We start from the raw sequence: 20,735 nt of genomic DNA, 5'->3' as shown, positions 1-20,735 counted from the left end.
TCTCTCTCTCTCTCTCTCTCTCTCTCTCTCTCTCTCTCTCTCTCTCTCTCTCTCTCTCTCTCTCTCTCTTTCGTTTACTTTAAAAACGTATGTGTAGTTCGATAGATTTAAAACATGTCACAAGTAGATCCAGTATATAAGATAGTCATGAATGATGTGCATGTCCATCCACCCTTCCTGCCCCTCCATATCCCCCGCCTTTCCTTCTTCCCGAACTCCTTCAGATTTCTCTCCGACATACCCTGTAATTAAACTCGCTTGCAAACACTATTATTCCCTTTGATCTGTTTTGCTTTGTTGTGTATACCATAATAAACCTCTCTCTCTCCCTTCCCCCCCCCCCCCCCCCCCCTCTCCCACCTCTTTCTCCCCCCCCTCTCCTCTCTCTCTCTCTCTCTCTCTCTCTCTTTCTCTCCTCTCTCTCTCTCTCTCTCTCTCTCTCTCCCTCCCCCTCTCTCTCTCTCTCCCCCTCTCCTCTCTCTCCACTCTCTCTCTCTCCCTCTCCCCCTCTCTATCTCTCTCTCTTTTCTCTCTCCCTCTCTCCCCTCTCTCCTCTCCTTTCTCTCTCCATCTCTCTCTCTCCCTCCCTCTCCCCCCATCTCTCTCTCTCTCCTCTCTCTCTCTCTCTCTCTCTCTCTCTCTCTCTCTCTCTCTCTCTCTCTCTCTCTCTCTCTCTCTCTCTCGCATGCAGATTATGGTTGTTAGCATCATTAATCGTAGATTTATATGTCTGTGATAACATATCAGCTGCCTCATTCATATTACCAAATAAATTAACGTTTTTTTCTTCTTTTAATATGCCATTATGTCATTACGATAATATTTTAGTTAATCATTACCTTTAATGCAGTCATTGTTTTTATGTTGTCGGTGATAATGTAGTTAGGTCATTACTTTTTTATATTCTTTATCCGTAGATAATATAGTGCATAAGGTTTTACATCGTCTATGATAAATTAATGTATATGAGCCATTACTGTTTCTTTTGCCTGTGCCAGTTTATAACCACTGCTATTTACATTTGCTACAGAAATGTGTTTTAAAATTGCATTTATTGCCGATAAAAAATGTGATTACACCACACACACACACACACACACACACACACACACACACACAATCATGACAAATTACAATCACGTTAACTTGCTTTTGTATTGTGTAGCACATCAGGTGTGTCTATTAAAAAAATCTCGATTCGATTATTGCGGAAAAAGTTAACTGTAATTGTTTATCTGCAGTTTACGTTATAGAATTGCTACAATACACAGGCGTAAGAGACAACTGTCGTTTCACCCCCCCCCCCCCCCCCCCCAACAACCCCCACCCCACCCCTCAGTACTGGATCTAATCATCCGGCAAAAACGACGGAAACATTCGGGCGAACTGAGCTGTGTATTTCACCGTGTATTTCCATCGTTCTACTCACAATAATAGTTGTAATACATGAAAGAACAAAAAGAAAGAAATGTTTTATTTAACGACGCACTCAACACATTTTATTTACAGTTATATGGCGTCAGACATATGGTTAAGGACCACACAGCTATTGAGAGAGGAAACCCGCTGTCGTTACTTCATGGGCTACTCTTTTCGATTAGCAGCCAGATTCTTTTATATGCACCATCCCACAGACAGGGTAGTACATATCACGGCCTTAAATATACCAGTCGTGGTGCACTGGCTGCAACGGGAAATAGCCCAATCGGCCCACCGACGGGGATCGATCCCACACCGACGGCGCATCGAGCGAGCCCTTTACCACTGGGTTACGTCTCGCTCTCATGAGATTCTTTTGGAATCCAAACCGTATTCCGACATCAAAATCGTATGTCTACACAAGACAGAATAGAACGAGTGTTGGGCAAAGTCGTGATTGCTTCCATGATCCACTATCAGGTGCTCGTGTTAAGGAGGACTGCCATTCCCCTAGGATATACGTAACAAGATGTTTCATCCCTCGTGCATCGCCCGTTGGAGGACTGCCACTCCAAAGACTAGCCTAGAAAGACCGGGAAGCACCCTATATAGCTGTTTGGTAGAAGTACAAATTTGCATAAACGTTTTCATCCAGATTTGGGCATTTGTGTTTAATTTTAGCAAAAATCAGCCTGCCCCTCCCAACCCTCTAGAAATAATGTACGCCAGTATATAAATCACCTGGGGTTTGTTCTTATTTTCATGCATACGTAAAGAAAACAAATGCTGAATAATAATAATAATAATAATAATAATAAATGTTTTGTTTAATGACACCACTAGAGCACATTGATTTATTAATCACCGACTACTGGATGTCAAGCATGGGATATTTTATATGCACCATCCCACAGACAGGACAGCACACACTACGGCCTTTGATATACCATTCGTATCGCACTGGCTGGAACGAGAAATAACCCAATAGGCCCACTGACTGGGATCGATCCTAAACCAACCACGCATTAAGCGAGCGCTATACCACTGGGCTACGTCCCGCCCCTCAGATGCTGAATAGTACTAAAGGTAAAATGAGTGATTTGCAGATTCTGTCCAGATGAGCACGACAACAGGTGCATTGTTCGAATAATTCCAATCTGTCTAGGGTTCGTACAATTCTAATCGATCATAAAATCGAAAACTGACATGCTGGTGCAAACTGATTATATCCGATAATCGACGATAAAAATGTCCAATCGACAAAAGTGAGAGTTTTGCACCTGGTAACTAATACTTAATTAGTGATCATATGCCTCCGTTATAATGGTTGCTCCCTGGAGTTGTAAGACTTATTTATCTACACAGGTTGGTGATCATATGCCTCCGTTATAATGATTGTTCCCTGGGGTTGTAAAACTTATGTATCTACACAGGTTGGTGATCATATGCCTCCCGTTATAATGATTGCTCCCTGGGGTTGTAAGACTTATGTATCTACACAGGTTGGTGATTATATGCCTTCGTTATAATGATTGCTCCCTGGGGTTGTAAGACTTATGTATCTACACAGGTTGGTGATCATATGCCTTCGTTATAATGATTGCTCCCTGGGGTTGTAAAACTTATGTATCTACACAGGTTGGTGATCATATGCCTCCCGTTATAATGATTGCTCCCTGGGGTTGTAAGACTTATGTATCTACACAGGTTGGTGATTATATGCCTCCGTTATAATGATCGCTCCCTGGGGTTGTAATACTTAATTGGTGATCATATGCCTCCGTTATAATGATTGCTCCCTGGGGTTGTAAGACTTATTTATCTACACAGGTTGGTGATCATATGCCTCCGTTATAATGATTGCTCCCTGGGGTTGTAAGACTTATTTATCTAAACAGGTTGGTGATCATTTGCCTCCGTTATAATGACTGCTCCCCGGGGTTGTAAGACTTATTTATCTACACAGGCAGGCAGAGTCTCTCATTCGCATGGTGTGTATAATTAGTTTACGTTCAGGAAAATGGACAGCTGGCTCCGTGACACTACTGTCGCCGTAAACATTGCTTTCTTGACTTAACTTGTTCTTATGATCGTCAGCCTGTTTCACGACGAGGCGTGGCTTACTATTGTCTTAAATCAAGAGCGGATCCAAACGAGAGAACTAGGGGGACCTGCCCCCTCCCTAAAACCCCCAACAAAACAATATAATTAAAATTAGCTCCACTATTAGTATTACATGGTTTTTTTAAATAAATAAATAATTTGTAATGTAAAATTGAAGACTGATAACCCATCCCGTACGTATTGGTATGGTTCGCTGTACTGCAGCCACTAAAATAGACTCGCCCGATATTTTTAGAATTTGTATGCTCCCAAATAACGTTATAAAAGGCGAAGTGTGATTGGTCAATATTTTAATTTTTATTTACAGACGAAATGTTACTTGGACATTGGAGACTACGCAGTGTTGTTCGCAATCTGATTAAAAATAGTTCTACTGGTCTAAATAAGGCATTCGTAATTCACATTAAACATGTCGTATACCCTCAGGATAATTCGGAATGTTTTCAAATTATTTTCAAATCACTGGCGTGATTCTGCAAGTAAGGTTTTGATTGGTGGACATGAGCTCCAACTGGCTGCTGTTAGATCCACATGTAATAGTGGAGCTAATTTTAATTAGATTGCCAACAAAACAAACAAAAAACTAAATAAATGAATTAATACATAAAAAAAAGAGTTACCCCTGTTTAACAATTTTTCAACAATTTTCACTGAAGTGCCGTTTTTAGGGAGTTAGTCCATTTGCCTTTTACCATGGCATTCATTTTCTCTCTTAAAATATTTTGGGGGTTCCTCCTTTGTAAGTTACCATAAATGAATGCATGAATGGTTGATTGAACGAATGAACGAATGAACGAATGAATAAATAAATGAGTGAGTGAGTGAGTGAGTGAGTGAGTGAGTGAGTGAGTGAGTGAGTGAGTGAGTGAGTGAGTGAGTGAGTGAGTGAGTGAGTGAGTGAGTGAGTGAGTGAGTGAGTGAGTGAGTGAGTGAGTGAGTGAGTGAGTGAGCGAACGAACGAACGAACGAACGAATGATGAATGGGTGGATTTGTGTTTTCAGGTATGTGGACGAATGCACGAATGGACGGATGAATGGATATGATGCAAATAATAATATTAATAGTGGTGTGTATAAGGCCACTACACAGACTTCTCTTTCATTAACTACTAATACGTAACCTCTAGCCCACTGTCCTAGACATACAGGTGTGTGTGTGTGTGTGTGTGTGTGTGTGTGTGTGTGTGTGTGTGTGTGTCCAGGACAGCGTGCTTGAACCTGGATATAGGCACAAAAATCAGTATAAATGAATATTCGTTGGCTGTTTAGACATCTTGGAAACAAAGCTGAACTGCATTGCATCAGCTTTGTGCAGCAATACTTTAAAAACAGTTCCTACAATATATATCTTTCTACACAAGTCGACACGTCGTTCATACGCTAGCCAGCTTAGCTCATTGACTGCATTCCAACATTAACAATAAGGTGAATAACTCTTTCACGTACAAGTGTATTTTGGCTCTTAAGCAAGCCAGAAGATTTTTTAAATTATTATTATTCCCCGCTTTTCGTAGTATAGCAGGAATTATTTATCTTAGTGTCCTGTTGATTGGGGCAGTTGATCTTTGGCTGACCAATCGTGTCAGTTGTAATGATATTGTACATGTATACGTTTGTAAACATGTGCAACTTTATAATAAATAATAATTATATATATATATATATATATTGTTATTATTATTATTTTGCAGCCATTTGCAAGTTCACTAATTTTTTAATAATCTTGGATTACTATTTTAAGTATGTGGTCGGATAATCTTGTTTTTTCATCAGATGCCTGCAGGTTTCCAGAGAGTTTTGTCCATTATAATTGGTCACTTCCTTTAAGAAAAGATGTTTGTGTATTCTTTATGCTTAACACTGTACTGAAATAAATATGTCGGCTTGGCGAAGTCATGGTTAAACCATAAGACATAAGTACTGTAGGTATGAAGTTCGCATCCCCTTAGCGGCTCCCACCCAGATCGAGTTTAACGACTACGTGAGTAGGAATAGGGCTACTACACAGGCTCACTCACTGTCCTGGACAGACAGCCCAGATATCTGAGATATGTCTGTCCAGAACAGCGTGCTGGTACCTTAATTCGATATAAGCACGAAAATAAATATAAAATAAAACAAACGATCGGTTCGAATGGCCAGTTGACAGAAAAGTGTTTTCGTTGTGTCTATTAATTCGTAGCGAAATCAAGGTTGGACCTGGCCTGATGCTTATAAAACGTTTAGTCTAGACAACGCCATACAAATTGTATGCGTGTGACGTCATTAGAGATTGAGTCTGGACTATAAAGCACGGGCCCAGGTCTGAGTGTGTGAGTGGTCGGTCCTATGAGTGTACGATAGACCATACATGTCAACAGTATTTAAAAAGTTATCAGATTTTCATTTGTTTCTTGACTCTTATAGTTAAAGACTTGTTATATGTTGGCTATATTTATACCGGATTTGCAGTTGTCTTTGCTAGTGATAGGGACACACCCTGTATCGTGAATGTGACCCTAGGGCAAGGCCATTTAGAACTTTGGTAACGGTTTTGGTTAAAGTTTCTTTAATTGCCTTTACCTCTTTGATATGGATTTCATATTTTGGCTAATTGCTCAAAAGGCGATGTGACCACGGGACTACGTGATGTAATTACAATGAGCTATCTAAAGGAAATATTTCAATTGAACATACATCTGGTTTAGGACAGAGTGTGTTTCTTTTAGGTGATGATAGGTTGTGTGTGTCTGGGGTCTGGGGGTAGGGTGCGTCTGTTAGATGGTGGTAGTGTGTGTGTGTGTGTGTCTGTGGTCTGGGGGAGGACACGTCTATGAATTGCTGGTAGCTATATATATGGTGTGTAATATCTCTGATATGGGGGTAGGGTGTGTCTTTGAGTTTATGGCAGAGTACTCCTATGTGTGTCTGTGTGAGTTGGTGGCAGGATGTGTATGAATGTGAGCTGGTGACAAGGTATGTGTGTCTTTGATGTGGTGGCAGGATGTATGTATGTGTGTGTTTGTGTGTGTGTGTGTGTGTGTGTAAATATATACATACATACATGTACATACATATATACATACATACATGCATACATATATATATATATATATATATATATATATATATATATATATATATATATATATATATATATGTATGTATATGTATGTGTGTGTTTGTGTGTGTGTGTGTTTGTGTGTGTGTGTGTATGTGTGAGAGAGAGAGAGAGAGAGAGAGAGAGAGAGAGAGAGAGAGAGAGAGAGAGAGAGAGAGAGAGAGAAATACACGTAGTGGTTGGAGGGTAACTTTGACTGGGGGAGACGGGTAGGGGTGATGGTTAAAAACGATCTGTACTCACCACAAAGAATCACTGCGGAGAGGATGAATGAACACATAACGATCACGTAACACCAGTAGAACCTCCGCGAGGAAACCGTTGTCTTTCGAGGAGCAGTGGCGGTGTTTTCCGAGAGGTTTAATCTCCGACGCTGGCACACGATTTTGTCAAAATTCATCTCTTTTCACTGCGGCACTGTGTGCGGCCTCACAGACGAAAGCGTTATAGCGTCGTCGCATTGTTTGTGTTTCACTAAACGCGTTCCATCCCATCTAATTAGCGACGTCAGGCCAAAAAGGTAAACCCATATGCCCTCCTGCTTGCGTGTCTGAATGCGGTGCTTCTGTGATCTGTGGAGGAAAACACATTTGTTTAAAATAGGCGAGGTAAATGGCGTTATTTAATGATCTTTGGCGTAACTGTCTTGCCTTTTCCCACTTAATTCAACATAATTGGTATCAGTAGTGCGTTTCGATATCGCGCATCATAGCATAAGTAGCTGATCAATATTGGTGCAATTTTATATCACTTTTGTTCTACAGCATTTCTGTGATCATATCCAGAGGCCCTTTGGTTGTAGCATCGAAGGTGATTTATGGTTCTAGAGCGATTGGATTCACTAATTGTTCTTCTGTTGACGTGCTGCTCTCACCATAATTGTCTAGGACAGTGGGAAGATAGAGAGAGAGAGAGAGAGAGAGAGAGAGAGAGAGAGAGAGAGAGAGAGAGAGAGAGAGAGAGAGAGAGAGAGAGAGAGAGGGAGAGAGGGAGGGAGAGAGGGAGGGAGGAGGGAGGGAGAGAGAGAGAGAGAGAGGGAGGGAGGGAGAGAGAGAGAGAGAGAGAGAGAGAGAGAGAGGAAGGAAGGGAGGGAGGGAGAGGGAGGGAGGGAGGGAGAGAGAGAGAGAGAGAGTGGGAGGGGAGGGTTGGAGAGAGAGAGAGCAAGCGAGAGAGAGAGAGAGAGAGAGAGAGAGAGAGAGAGAGAGAGAGAGAGAGAGAGAGAGAGAGAGAGAGAGACTCAGCGAAATTGACATTCGTGATACGTTATTGTCACGCCTTATTGGGAGCGTGGTATGTACTGTCATGGAAATGGAAATTTCAACGCTTTTGGGTTTTTGGAATCCAAATGAAAGGGGATAACGCATGGAAATCTAAGATTTAATTTGGCATGCAGTTGACCTAACTACAGTTAAATAATATATAACTGCTTTAAAAAAAAAAAGAGCCGAATGGAATGCCGTACATCGCACATTGCAAACCAGATGCATTTGACGCAATGGGGTGCTTTCACATAAAAGGCACGTCACACTGCTCGACCGCCGAACACCGCTCACCCGAGCAAGAAGACTGAGACAGAAGAGGTTCCGGCCCCGGATGTCCCAGCTTCCACGCCAACGGCAGAGCCAGAGATGACGGAGTTCGACACAGCGATCTGTGACACCCCGATCAACCGGCCACCTGCACCACAACCTTCGCTAGCGCTTCCGGACTTGTCGCCGATTTTACAGGCGACAACCGTTGAGACGCAGGCCCGGAAGGGGGCGGTTGCAAAGCGGAAGGCGACCACTCCCCCGAGTGGCAACAGAGACAGGCCAAGCCGACCGCAACACTAACCGCCGAAGCCGACCGTTGATACAGCTGAAACTTGGTCACTGCAGGCCGGCCGTTTACACCAGCGCTACCACCAGCTGATCAAAATGAAGGTCGAGGACGTCAGGCAGCTCATCAGCCCGCCTAAACATCACGCATACCAGCAAGTCGTGATGAAGGTGACTATGCTTTCCAACGTCTCAGGGTGCAGGAGGGCCACTTCGCAGTTTGCGTGACCATCAGGCGGTCCGGAGTCTACAACCAAGCGCTGCTGCTCCCAGAGATGGACAACCCAACACTACATCGGATCTTAAAGACCATCTTGGGGACAGAGTACCGGTCCATCACCCGAGCCCTAGCAGCCTCCGAGTACCGCCAACACCTCCCGCGCCTTGACACCAAGGATTTCATTGGTACGCCGTAGACAACCTCCAACCTCCTACCAACCTCCTTTGCCTCCGTGAGTATGGACTTTACTGTCTTTAACCTTTTAGGCCGTCATTTCAAAAACTTTGTTTATTTTTTTGGTAAACAGTCGGTAACCTTTTATTTTCGGCAGTCCGTCTAAATTGCTCAAATCACCTTAAAACCCTTTCGGCCGAGCAGTCAAAACTAACTTTTGTTTTAACTTTTTAGTCCAGACAGTTTTGGACGCAGATAGCTTATGTAGACTCAGGTACTTGACAAGTTTTACCGAGGAATCGAAATTCAGTCAATCAGAGCACGGCTCCCACTCGGTGTTACTTGAGGTCTGCGAAGTGTCTGCTATTCGGTCCGCGCTCGCGTTTCACCGTACTAAATGGCTTTTTTCCAAATTCCGCCCACCTCAAACTCACCCCCCCCCCCCCCCCCCCCCACCCCGCTCCGGAGTTGGTCACTGGCGAAGTCAGAGGCTAAATCCGAAGTGGGCGTGCCTGAACCTCTGTGGATAGGGGCACGTAAAACACAGTTTCCTTCCTTCCAATAAACTATGTAGCGGCATTGGGCTGTACCTCCCCTTCTCAATCTCTCCCCTCCCCCTCTCTCTCCGTCCCTCCCCTTATGTCTCTCTACCTCCCTCTCTGTCTGTCTGTCTCTCTCTCTCTCTGTCTCTTTGAATATCAGTTTGTCTTTTTCTCTTTTTCTCAAGAGGCGGAACTATTTCTCGTTCCAGTCAGTGCACCATGACTGGTATATCGAAGGCCGTGGTATATGCTATCCTGTCTGTGGAATGGTGCACATAAAAGATTCCTTACTACTAGTGGACAAATTTAGCGGGTTTTCTCAACAGCCGATCATTAATAAATCAATGCACTCTAGTGGCATATTTTTGTAGGGGGTGGGGGTGGCGGCACGCCACCTTTTGCTCGAATTAAACGAAAATGCCCGAATCTGAATAACAACATTTATTCATGTTAGCTTTACTGCCAAATATCTATATATGGATGCAAACGATTCATTTTATATGGATTACAATTAATTTTGACGGTAGAATGGTAAAAAGGTCTCAGGTTAGCAAATTTTGCCTGAATATCTGTATAATTGTTTTCCCAAATTTGAGGTTTTGCCCCCATCCCTTCCCCCGCCCGATGTCTCGTACGCTTATGTCTAGTGGTGTCGATAAACAAAACAATCATTAACTTTCACTTTTTGATCATCTCCCTTTCTTCTTATGGGGATGTAGCTCGACTGAGGTGCGACAGGTCATAGGATCAACCCTATTCTGCTTAACCTATGTTAACGATTACCATATCAATGGCTGGTGTATCGAGGTATGTGTCGTACCAAGAGAAAATTAATATAAAGAATCCTTGCTTCTAAATGGTTGTACAAATTAACAGCATTGATCTCAAATATTATTTCTCATTAGAACTGAATCCACGCTGTAGTTGCAATTCAGCTTCATACAGCAATAAACATGAGTTAAACACTAATGTTAGATAAAATAATTTGTAATAGAATGTCGTTAAAAATTATTTTATTCACCCATTCGTCCGTCCATCCATCCGTCCGTTCGTTCTTTCGAATGTTATTTGTTTACCTTTTATATATAGTTTCCGTCGTTTTATTGCTTTAATTATCTCAAGTGCTTTCTGGTAATTATATTTCCTTACGCTCTGATATCACAATGATAAATGAGTACCTAGTAATAGAGCGGAGAGACGTGAAGTCGCATAGGTAAAAAAAAAAAAAAAAAAAAAAAAAAAAAAAAAAAAATAATAATAATGTTATGAAGTTATAAATAAATAAATAAATAAAGTTGTAAAGATATACTGATGGAAAAAAACCCACATAAATAGTAGAAGCAAATATTTACTGCAACCAAAACCCTTATCCACAGTATCAGGACCCTGTTTCACGAAGCGATTTTAGCCCTGAGATCACCTTAAGTGTATAACTACTGTATACACGTAGGTGATCTTAGCGCTAAGACCGCTTCGTGGAACGAGGCCCAGGAAGTTTACCGGCAGTCAATTCCACAGTAGTGACTTTCAATTCCATATTACATCTCTGTATTTTATACAGGCCTAACTATTCTAGTTGTGATTTCAATTTGGTCTCAAATACCATACAATCCTTTATATTTTTCCATCAGTATATTAAATTTATAAATAAATGAAAAATATATAACATTGAGAAATTCATGAAGTATGGAAGGGACGAATCAATCAATATATCAATATGAGCAATTACCAACATACATTTGTTAAATGTTCCAACTGTATTTATAAAAATAAATGATTAAATTTTGAAACTGTCATATTTGACTAAAACTACACATCGCAAATAAATGATACTCTTTTTTTTTAATCAACTAATATTTATTCCTTATTTATTTAATAATTAATAAATCAGTGTGCTCTAATGGTTGCGTTAAACCAAACAAACTTTATTTATTTAATAGAAATACTTTTAAATCTTAATATTCAAAACTCTTACCTTTGCGCACAACAAATCTTGACACATTAAAGGATATAATATTACATGTAGGCCTATAGCAATCGAAGTATTTTCTTCCTTACCAATTGAATTAGCACGACATTTAGCACATCTCTGCCAGGCAAATCTATCTTTCTGAGATAGTCCGGCCAAGATATTTGCCAAATCGTGGGGTTTTGTTTTTTTATGGGTTTTTTTTTTTCTTTTTTTTTCGAGAAAGGTTATGTGTAGCGAATGCGTTGTTTCCCAGTGCGCGGCATTGGCTGCGATGTAACGTAATTACCATCACACCGCGAATCGGGTCACAGGATCGATGTTGGAGGCGGATTAATATTAGTGTGATGTGCATTCGTTGAAACACCCATAAAAAAACAACCCAATAATAAATCGGTTTCAGATAACTTAAATCCTCTAAGACAATAACAAATCGGCTTTAGAAAAGTCTTGTAAAACAACAAGTCCACATATCAAGGGCGGTGGGCCTCTTTTTTTTTTTTTTTACTTTTTAACAATTTGTTTACAATTTTCATTGAAGTGCCCTTTTCAGGTAGTTACGGCTCATATCAATGTGGCGCATAATTCTGAATCGAAAATATTATTGGTAGTAAATCTTATGGCAGAGATGAATTTTACGTGTATAGAATGCAGTAAATTGCATTACAGGACATATGGTTTCAAATTGTTACGGGGGAGCATGCCCCCGAACCCCCTAGAAACTGCTTTGCGCCCTCGATCTCAGTCAGCCCCCTAATGTTTACATGCTTCCGCCGTACCTGGTGCGGTCCGGTTAAACCCACAAAAACCCCACAACAAAACAAAACAAAAGAACAAACAAACAAACAAACAAACACATTAGTTTCAATGAGAGCGTCTACACTGGATGTGTGCGATGCGTGCGTCTGACAAACGCATGAGGCCAGCCGCAATGGAATAATCGTATATATGGCTTATATGCCCAAAACGCAAACCGCAGACACAACAGTCGGATCGCACGCACTCACCGCATCCACTCTATATGAGGCTTTAATTCATTACTTTTATTTTCCCCCCCCCCCCCCCCCCCCCCCCCCCCGACATATTCCATGGATCCGACATTGATTTATTAATCATCGGCTATTGGATGTCAAACAGTTGGCAATTCTGACTCGTAGTCAACACCCGCTACATTTTTCCTTTAGCAGCAAGGGATCTTTTATATGCACTTTCCCCACAAACATGATAGCACATGGCACGGTCTTTGATATACCAGTCGTGGTGTACTGGTTTGAACGAGAAATAGCCCAATGGGCCCACCGACGGGGATCGATCCCAGACCGACCGTGCATCATGTGAGGTCTTGACCACTGGGCTACGTCCCACACCCCCACTCCCACCCACGAACATTGTATTAGTGGAAAACATCTTACAATGCAGCAAACTCAGGGTAGTTCCTTTATGAAGTGTTATATATCGTTACACATAACAAATGGTCTGCTGCGGGGGTGGGTGATCTTATAAACCCCGGCATTCTACCGCCAGTAACTGCTAATCTTGAAAGGCGATACAAAGCACTTCTTGCAACGATCTGAAGGTTTTATAATCAAATGGAATACGGGTTAGCTTTCACGTATCAAACATACTTGTACGTGGGCGTTTCTTTTCACTTTTTTTCATATAAATTAAAAAGTTTTTTTGTATTAAGGGACTTGGACAAATTAAAAAAAAATCTATATATATAAAACCAATAAATAAAAGAGGTACTTATCTTTGTATTTCGATTCGCCACTGAAACGCAAAGCTTATGTTAATTTTATTTACAATACCCTGACAACTCAGTAGGATGTATATTATTATTATATTAGTCCAGGCAAAATAAGGTTACACTTGGAACAAATTGCAACAGAATTTATTTCATCACAATGCATTTTACAAAGTCCTCAAAAATAACATATTAAAAGTATAAAGGAATCTCTCTTTAATGAAAAATACTAGAAAGGATGCATAGACCATTTGCATAAATCCAATATTGCCGCCAAAATCTATATTTTGCAGTACATTTGCTCATGGATGAAATATATTTGTCATTTAAAATTCTGAAATAGGCTTTTTGGAGAATATATATACAAATTAAATCTAAAAGGTGCTTACAAAACCACAGCAATGTTAAAATTTGGCGCGTACCAAACGGTCACAGTGGTTAAGTCATCGGACTTAAGGCTGGTAGGTACTGGGATCACACCGTGGTACCGGCTCCCACCCATAAAGAGTCGAACGACTCAGTAGGTAGTTGTAAGACCACAACAGCAACGTCTCTCTCTGCCTCTCTGCCTCTCCCTCTCTGCCTCTCCCTCTCTCTCTCTCTCTCTCTCTCTCTCTCTCTCTCTCTCTCTCTCTCAATTCTTTCAAATATTTTCCTTTATTAAACCCAGTTCACATTTGCATACATGTGTATTTGTTTACATATGTTCAAATTTTCAACCATGAGTAAATATACTCACATGTATAATTACGAATAATTTGCACCTAGTGGAGACGACATGCAAATTAACATTTGCATACAAGTAAAAGTATTGCCTGAGTATTTGAGACTATTTTTGGTCATGTGTACGTACAGCAAAACTTTCTTACCGTATCAGATTATACTCAGACCACCTTCCTTTTATACAGCAGTCATGTAAACACTTAGTAAATATAGTTTTGCTCACGGCGGTAAAATATGCATATATGTATATTTGCTCATGAGTGTAAATTTTGTTCATGTGAACGGGGTTTTAGACACCCAATAGCCAGTGTGTTGGGTTTTTTTTTGTCCTGGGGTGTCATTAAATATTTATTATTTCTTTTTCACTAACCACTAACCCACTGTCCTGGACAGATAGTCCTAATAGCTGAAGTGTGTTCCCCATAATAGAGAATGAATGAATGAATAAATGAATGTTTAACGACACCCCAGCACGAAAAATACATCGGCTATTGGGTGTCAAACTATGGTTAATGCAACCCAATGTGATGATCAACATCAATATAAAAATTCAACAGATCAATAAAAACACAGTGTAAAGGACTGTGTAAAAATACAAATATCACGGATAAATATAATTAAAATTTAGAATAAAACTCAGTGTCACGTAAAAATTGTAAAATAATTTCTGGATGGAATCGAAATGATTCCATCACATTTCTTTGTCCAAATAAATCTTTTCGCGTTTCTTTCAGAAACTGGCACTCCACCAAAATGTGGCGCACAGTCAGAAGACACTGGCAGTGCTCACACTGAGGTGGAGGATCTTTCTTCCAGATAAATGAATGGGTTAAGTAAGTGTGACCGATGCGGGCACGACACAAGATTATTTCATCCTTCCTGCACTGTCTATAGGAGTACTGCCATTTCTCTCAAGACTGGCTTGATAGCATGAAGCTTGTTCGCAATCTCACCGTCCCAATCACGTTGCCAAGCGGAAAAGATAAATTGGCTGATACAATATTTAAAATCAGTATAAGGTACACCAACCCTAGCGTGAGGCAAATCCAAAGCAGACTTGGCAGCTGAATCTGCCTTTTCATTACCCCTGATGCCAACATGGCTGGGTACCCAACAAAATACAATGTCTTTATTGACAATAGATAAAAAGACACACTTTCGTATCACCATCCCAATTAAGGGATGGTCCAGCTTCATATTACGTAAAGCTTGAAGACACGAACGTGAGTCTGTAAAAATAATAAATCTGGATACTATAGAATCTTTAATTTCTTCCAAGGCTTTAATGACTGCCCAAACTTCAGCACTAAAAATCGATGCTGAGTCAGGCAGTCTCATGGAAATGATAGTGTCTGATGGAAAAACTGTAGCACAAGCCACAGAATTTCCATCCCGTGATCCATCTGTATACACAGAAATGTAATCACGGTACTTGTCTTGAATTTCCATGAAAAACTGTTTAAAAACAACAGCATCTGTACGATCTTTCTTCAGATGCGCCAGATCGAATACAATTTTAGGTGGTGTAATACACTATGGTGGTAAAACAAAATATGAAGATGTTTCCAAAGTGTCTGATAAATCAATGTTGGAAAGCGATAAAAAAACGCTTAATGCGAAGACCAAATGTACGAATAGCATTTAGCCTTGCATCATACAACTTCATATATTTGTTGTCAAACACCGCATCATGAGCTGAATGTGTTGGTAACGATTTAATCTTGGCAGCATACTGCAGAGAAAGCTTGGCACGTCTAGCACCCAAACAAGGTTCGTGTGCATCAACGTACAAGCTCTCTACATGAGATGTTCTAAATGCACCAAGACAAAACCTAAGTCCCTGATTGTGTATAGGATCTAGCATCTGCAAGTAAGACTTGCGTGCCGACCCATACACAATGCATCCATAATCTAGTTTTGATCTGACTAAAGATCTATACAGACGGAGCATAACCTTTCGGTCTGCTCCCCATTCTGTATTACCAATAACTTTTAAAATATTATGAGCTTTTAAGCCCTTCTTTTTTACATATTTGATATAGGGCACAAAAGATAGCTTCCTGTCAAATATAACCCCCAGAAATTTAGTCTCCTCCACAACTGGAATTGGATTTTTGTCCAAAAACAACCGTGGGTCTAAGTGGAGACCTCTGTTCTGGCAGATATGCATACAAACCGTTTTTGCCGTAGAGAATCGAAAGCCATTGTCAGTTGCCCATTGATGAAGTTTATTCAAACAAAGCTGCAACTTACGTTCAATGATACTCATGTTGGATGATCTGTAACAAATCTGAAAATCATCGACATATAACGAGCAATCTACACCAGGTGATAAACACTGGGAGATGCTGTTAATTTTCACAGAAAATAAAGTTACAGACAGGATACTACCTTGAGGCACACCCATCTCCTGTGCGTGAATGTCGGACAATGTCGACCCTACCCGAACTTTAAAAGATCTATCTTTTAAAAATTGTGAAATAAAAACTGGAAGTCGACCTCTCAGGCCCATGTCATGGAGGTCGTTTGAAATCCCATACTTCCACGTGGTATCGTAAGCTTTCTCCAAATCAAAAAACATTGAAACCAAGTACTGATTATGGATGAAAGCTTCCCTACAAAACGTTTCAAATCTAACAAGATGATCAACCGTGCTACGTCTAGATCTGAACCCACATTGCACGTTAGTGAGCAATTTGTGAGATTCAAGATACCAGACAAGTCTACGATTGATCACGCGTTCCATGGTTTTACAAATGCAACTTGTCAAAGCGATAGGGCGATAACTAGTAGGATTGGTTGGATCCTTACCAGGCTTGGGAATAGGAATAATAATAGCTTTCCTCCAATCAGAAGGAAAGTCTCCAGAAATCCAGATGTTATTAAAGATGATTCAGGTAAATGTTTTAATAACTGATAATGAATTTCATCCGGTCCTACTGAAGTATCATGGGCTCTACGAAGAGCATCCTGCAATTCCTCCATAGAGAAACGCTTGTTGTACACTTCAGCATTTTCAGATGAAAAATTGATGGACTGCTTTTCAGCTTTAATTCTGACAGATGTAAAGGCATCTGTACTGAAAGCAGAAGATGAGTTATGAAAAAAGTTATCTGCCAATGCATTGGCAATGTCACGATGAGACGTAACATCCGTATCATTGACAGACAAATGATGAACTGTATTATTGGATTCTTTACCTTTGATTTTATGGATCCTATTCCAAACAGATTTCACTGATGTTTGTGAATTCAACTTGGAGACAAAAGTTCTCCAAGATGATTTCTTACTCTGTCTAATCTCTCTGCGAGCCTTAGCCCTAGCAATACGAAATGCATCCAGGTTGTCTGCTGTAGGTTCACGTTTGAACCGCTCAAGCAACCTGTTTCGCTCTTTGAATGCATCTTTGCACGTATCATTAAACCATGGTTTATTGAAACGCTTTGGCACTGCCGAAGTCTTAGGAATAGTTTCATCTGCAATGTCCTTCAAGATGGAAGTGAACAAAGACATGGGATCATCAGCATCAGTAATGGCAAATTGTTGCAGACGAGTGCTGCACAGATGCTGAAACTGACCCCAATTTGTCTTCGCCAACCTCCACCTTTGAACCGTTTCAAGTGATGGTGGTCCATCATTCTCCAAAATAATGGGAAAGTGGTCACTACCACAAAGGTCTGAACCAACTTTCCAGGAGAAATCAAGAAAAAGTGATGGACTACAAAGAGTTAAATCTATAGAAGTAAAAGTACCACTTGCAGAATGAAAATATGTATGACGTTTATCATTAAATAAAAGTAAGTCATTTTTGAGAATTAAGTCTTCTAATTGTTTTCCTCTAATATTTACATCCTCGCATCCCCACAAAGTGTGGTGACCATTAACATCTCCCATAATAATAAAGGGAGTAGGAAGCTGGTTAATGAGATCTTGAAGATCTCTAGAATTAAAATTAAAATGGTTTCGAGGAGGTAAATAAACTGAACACAGAATTATAGTTTTATGAGCCGTGACCTTTACAGCCACAGCTTGTAAATTTGTAGTTAAAGCTACTATACTCTGAGGAATGTTATCATTAACAAGAATGGAAACACCCCCAGATGCTCTATTTTCAGTTTCATGCAACTTATGATAGAGGTTAAATCCTCTCATGGTAATATGATCAGTGTCCTTCAAGAAAGTTTCCTGAAGACACACTGCAAGAGGATTGTGTTTCAGAATTAAAAGACTCAATTCATCAAAATTGGGCCTAAGCCCACGGCAGTTCCACTGTAGGAATTTATTTGCCATTAGGTGGAAGTATGGGTATTATCTTAGGTTTGGGAGGTGGTCGAGATGATTGTGAATAATCAAGTGATGAAATTTCCATCTCATCATCTACACAATCTAAGGCTTCATATTGACTGGTAATAGGGATTGACCGCTGTTCAGATTTTTTTAATCGTCCTGAAGAGCGATCCTTCTGATGCACTTTTGTGTCCTTACCTGTCACAGGTCTACTGGAGCCAGACTGCACAGGAGCAGACCCTTTTGGCGGATTTATAGAATCCGGAGACACCTGAGATGCTTTGCTCACTTGTACAACCTTTGCTGCTTGTTTTTGAGCCTTTTGTATATCCGAAATCTTTTTAAAATGATTAGTATCATTTGGCCAGGTCAAATCTGTCTGAATCGAGACAGTTGCTGGCGAGACTCTAACCGCTGCAGCATAGGACTTCCCAGCTACAACAGGTGTTGCAGTCTCAACTAACTACCTGGCCTCGGTAAAAGACAAATGTTTTTCAACTTTAATCTGCTGCACCTGTTTTTCTACTTTCCATTTTGGACATTCGCGAGAGTATGCAAAGTGCTTACCCTTGCAATTTGTCCAAACCATGTCAGCCTGGCATGTCTTGCTGTCATGATCAAATTGACCACAACGGGCACATGTCAGCCTGCCACGGCATGTATTTTGTCCATGTCCATATCTTTGGCACTTAAAGCACCGCAAAGGATTAGGAATAAAAGGTGCAACAGATATTTTCAAGTAACCTGCCTTAATAGATTATGGAAGGACAGGCGTACTAAATGTCAGAATTAAAGTATTCGTCGGAACTAACTCATCATTTCGACGAACCTTTATCCGCTTGACTGAAGAAACGCCTTGCGACGAGAGATTTTCACAAATCTCATCTTCGCTAACACCTTCCAAATCTCTTGTTCTAATGACACCCTTCGATAAATTCAGGGACGAATGTGCACTTACCTTGATTTTAATATTGCACAACATCTTTGATTTCAAAAGGCATTTTGAATGGCTCTCTGCAGAGCATTCCACCAACAATGAACCATTTCGAAGCCTTTTAACGCTTTTCGGTTCACTGGCCAAGCCTTCAAGACCCTTTTGTACAGCAAAAGGTGACAATTTTTTCAAGGCTCCGTCATCTGAAGATTCAATGACAAGGAACCTTGGCCAAGCTAAAGAAGAAATCACTTTCGATTTCTTTAAGGTCGATATGGTCGTGGACTCTTCATCAGATGAAGAAGAGTCCGAAACTTCGGTATGGACCCTCTTCAGGCTCCCATCGGAGATTATAGTGTTTTTTGAATGATCCATAATAAAGGTCATGTGATTCATCAACCATGCCCCCACCCACCACGGAGTCCAACAAGAGAACATGAAGCTGCGGATAACCACCAGACATTCATGCCAGGGATACATGGTTGATATACCTGGGCAATAAACACAGAATGAATCACCCAATTGACCCTAGCCACCGCCCCAAGAGCAACACATACAAATGGTAAATCAAACAATGATTGTTCTTGACTGTATAAACAAAGCAATGATTGTTTGCTCTCGAGCTTGGCGTGACTAGCCGATTGATCAGGTCGGGCCTCCCTGATCACCCGTCTAGCTGAAATTCAGGCCAAAGTGGTGTGTTGTCAGAAAACATCTCCGCAGATATGCCCCCAACTCAACCACCAGGATCCCATCATCCAGCATTACGGGATGCACCTCACGGCGAACAAGGTGCCTCATACGAGGAGTTGTGCATTTATTGGCCATTCTATAAAAGAATGTTCACCCCTGCACCACGATGAGGTTAATGCACACGCAGGGGCCCATAATAGAGATCTTGTACTTTAAATAGCTATTTATAAGCACGATAATAAGTATGAATGCAATGAAACAGTCATACCAGGACATCTTAAGCTCCTGTAGACATAGGGCAAGCAAGGACACATCATAAACTCAAGAACGAATATTCAGAGTAATAAACTTTAATATAAGTTTCAACTAAAAGGAAACGTACACTGCATCAGAATGAATGAATTAATGTTTAACGATACCCCAGCACGAAAAATACATCGGCTATTAAGTGTCAAACTATAGTAGAGGCAAAACATTAAAGGATGATTCACATCAAGATAAAAATTTAACAGTTAAATAAAAACACACTGTAAAGAACTGTGCAAAAATACAAATATCACAGATAGGTAATATTAAAACGTAGAATAAAAGTCAGTATCGCGTAAAAATACAAATTCTGGATGGAATCGAAATGACTCCATCACATTTGTTTGTCCAAATATATTACACTGCATCAGATGACTACCCATACATAGATTCACTAGCGAGAAAAACCCCCGACTGTTACGTTATGGATCAATTCAGCTGATTGGGTTTTAATAGTTCCAACCAGTGCACCACAACTGGACAAAGGCCATGGTATGTGTTTTCCTGTCTGTGGGAAAGTGCACATAAAAGATCCCTTGATGCATTAGAACAAAAATGTAGCGGGTTTCCTCTTATGACTACGAGTCAGAATTACCATCCAATAGCCAATGATTAATTAATCTATGTGTTCCAGTTGTGTCGTTAAACAAAACAAACTTTAACTTTAACGTCCCGCCGCATAA

The 20,735-nt window shown here is 40.6% G+C and overlaps 1 protein-coding gene across 1 annotated transcript in view; it reads right to left on the bottom strand.

Moving 5' to 3' along the window:
* LOC121381317 (relaxin receptor 1-like) overlaps positions 1-7,209 on the bottom strand; it is a 104,631-nt gene extending 97,422 nt beyond the window's left edge. Inside the window, exon 1 of the mRNA XM_041510577.1 lies at positions 6,887-7,209. Coding sequence (XP_041366511.1) covers positions 6,887-7,043 — 157 coding nt within the window. The 5' untranslated portion in view covers positions 7,044-7,209. The remainder of the gene's footprint in view (positions 1-6,886) is intronic.
* Positions 7,210-20,735: the final 13,526 nt, after the last annotated feature.

Source organism: Gigantopelta aegis, chromosome 9 (assembly GCF_016097555.1).
Source record: "Gigantopelta aegis isolate Gae_Host chromosome 9, Gae_host_genome, whole genome shotgun sequence".
Lineage (NCBI taxonomy): Eukaryota > Metazoa > Mollusca > Gastropoda > Neomphalida > Peltospiridae > Gigantopelta > Gigantopelta aegis.
Note: the sequence above shows the minus strand (reverse complement) of the source record. Positions and strands in the feature narration are given on the sequence as shown.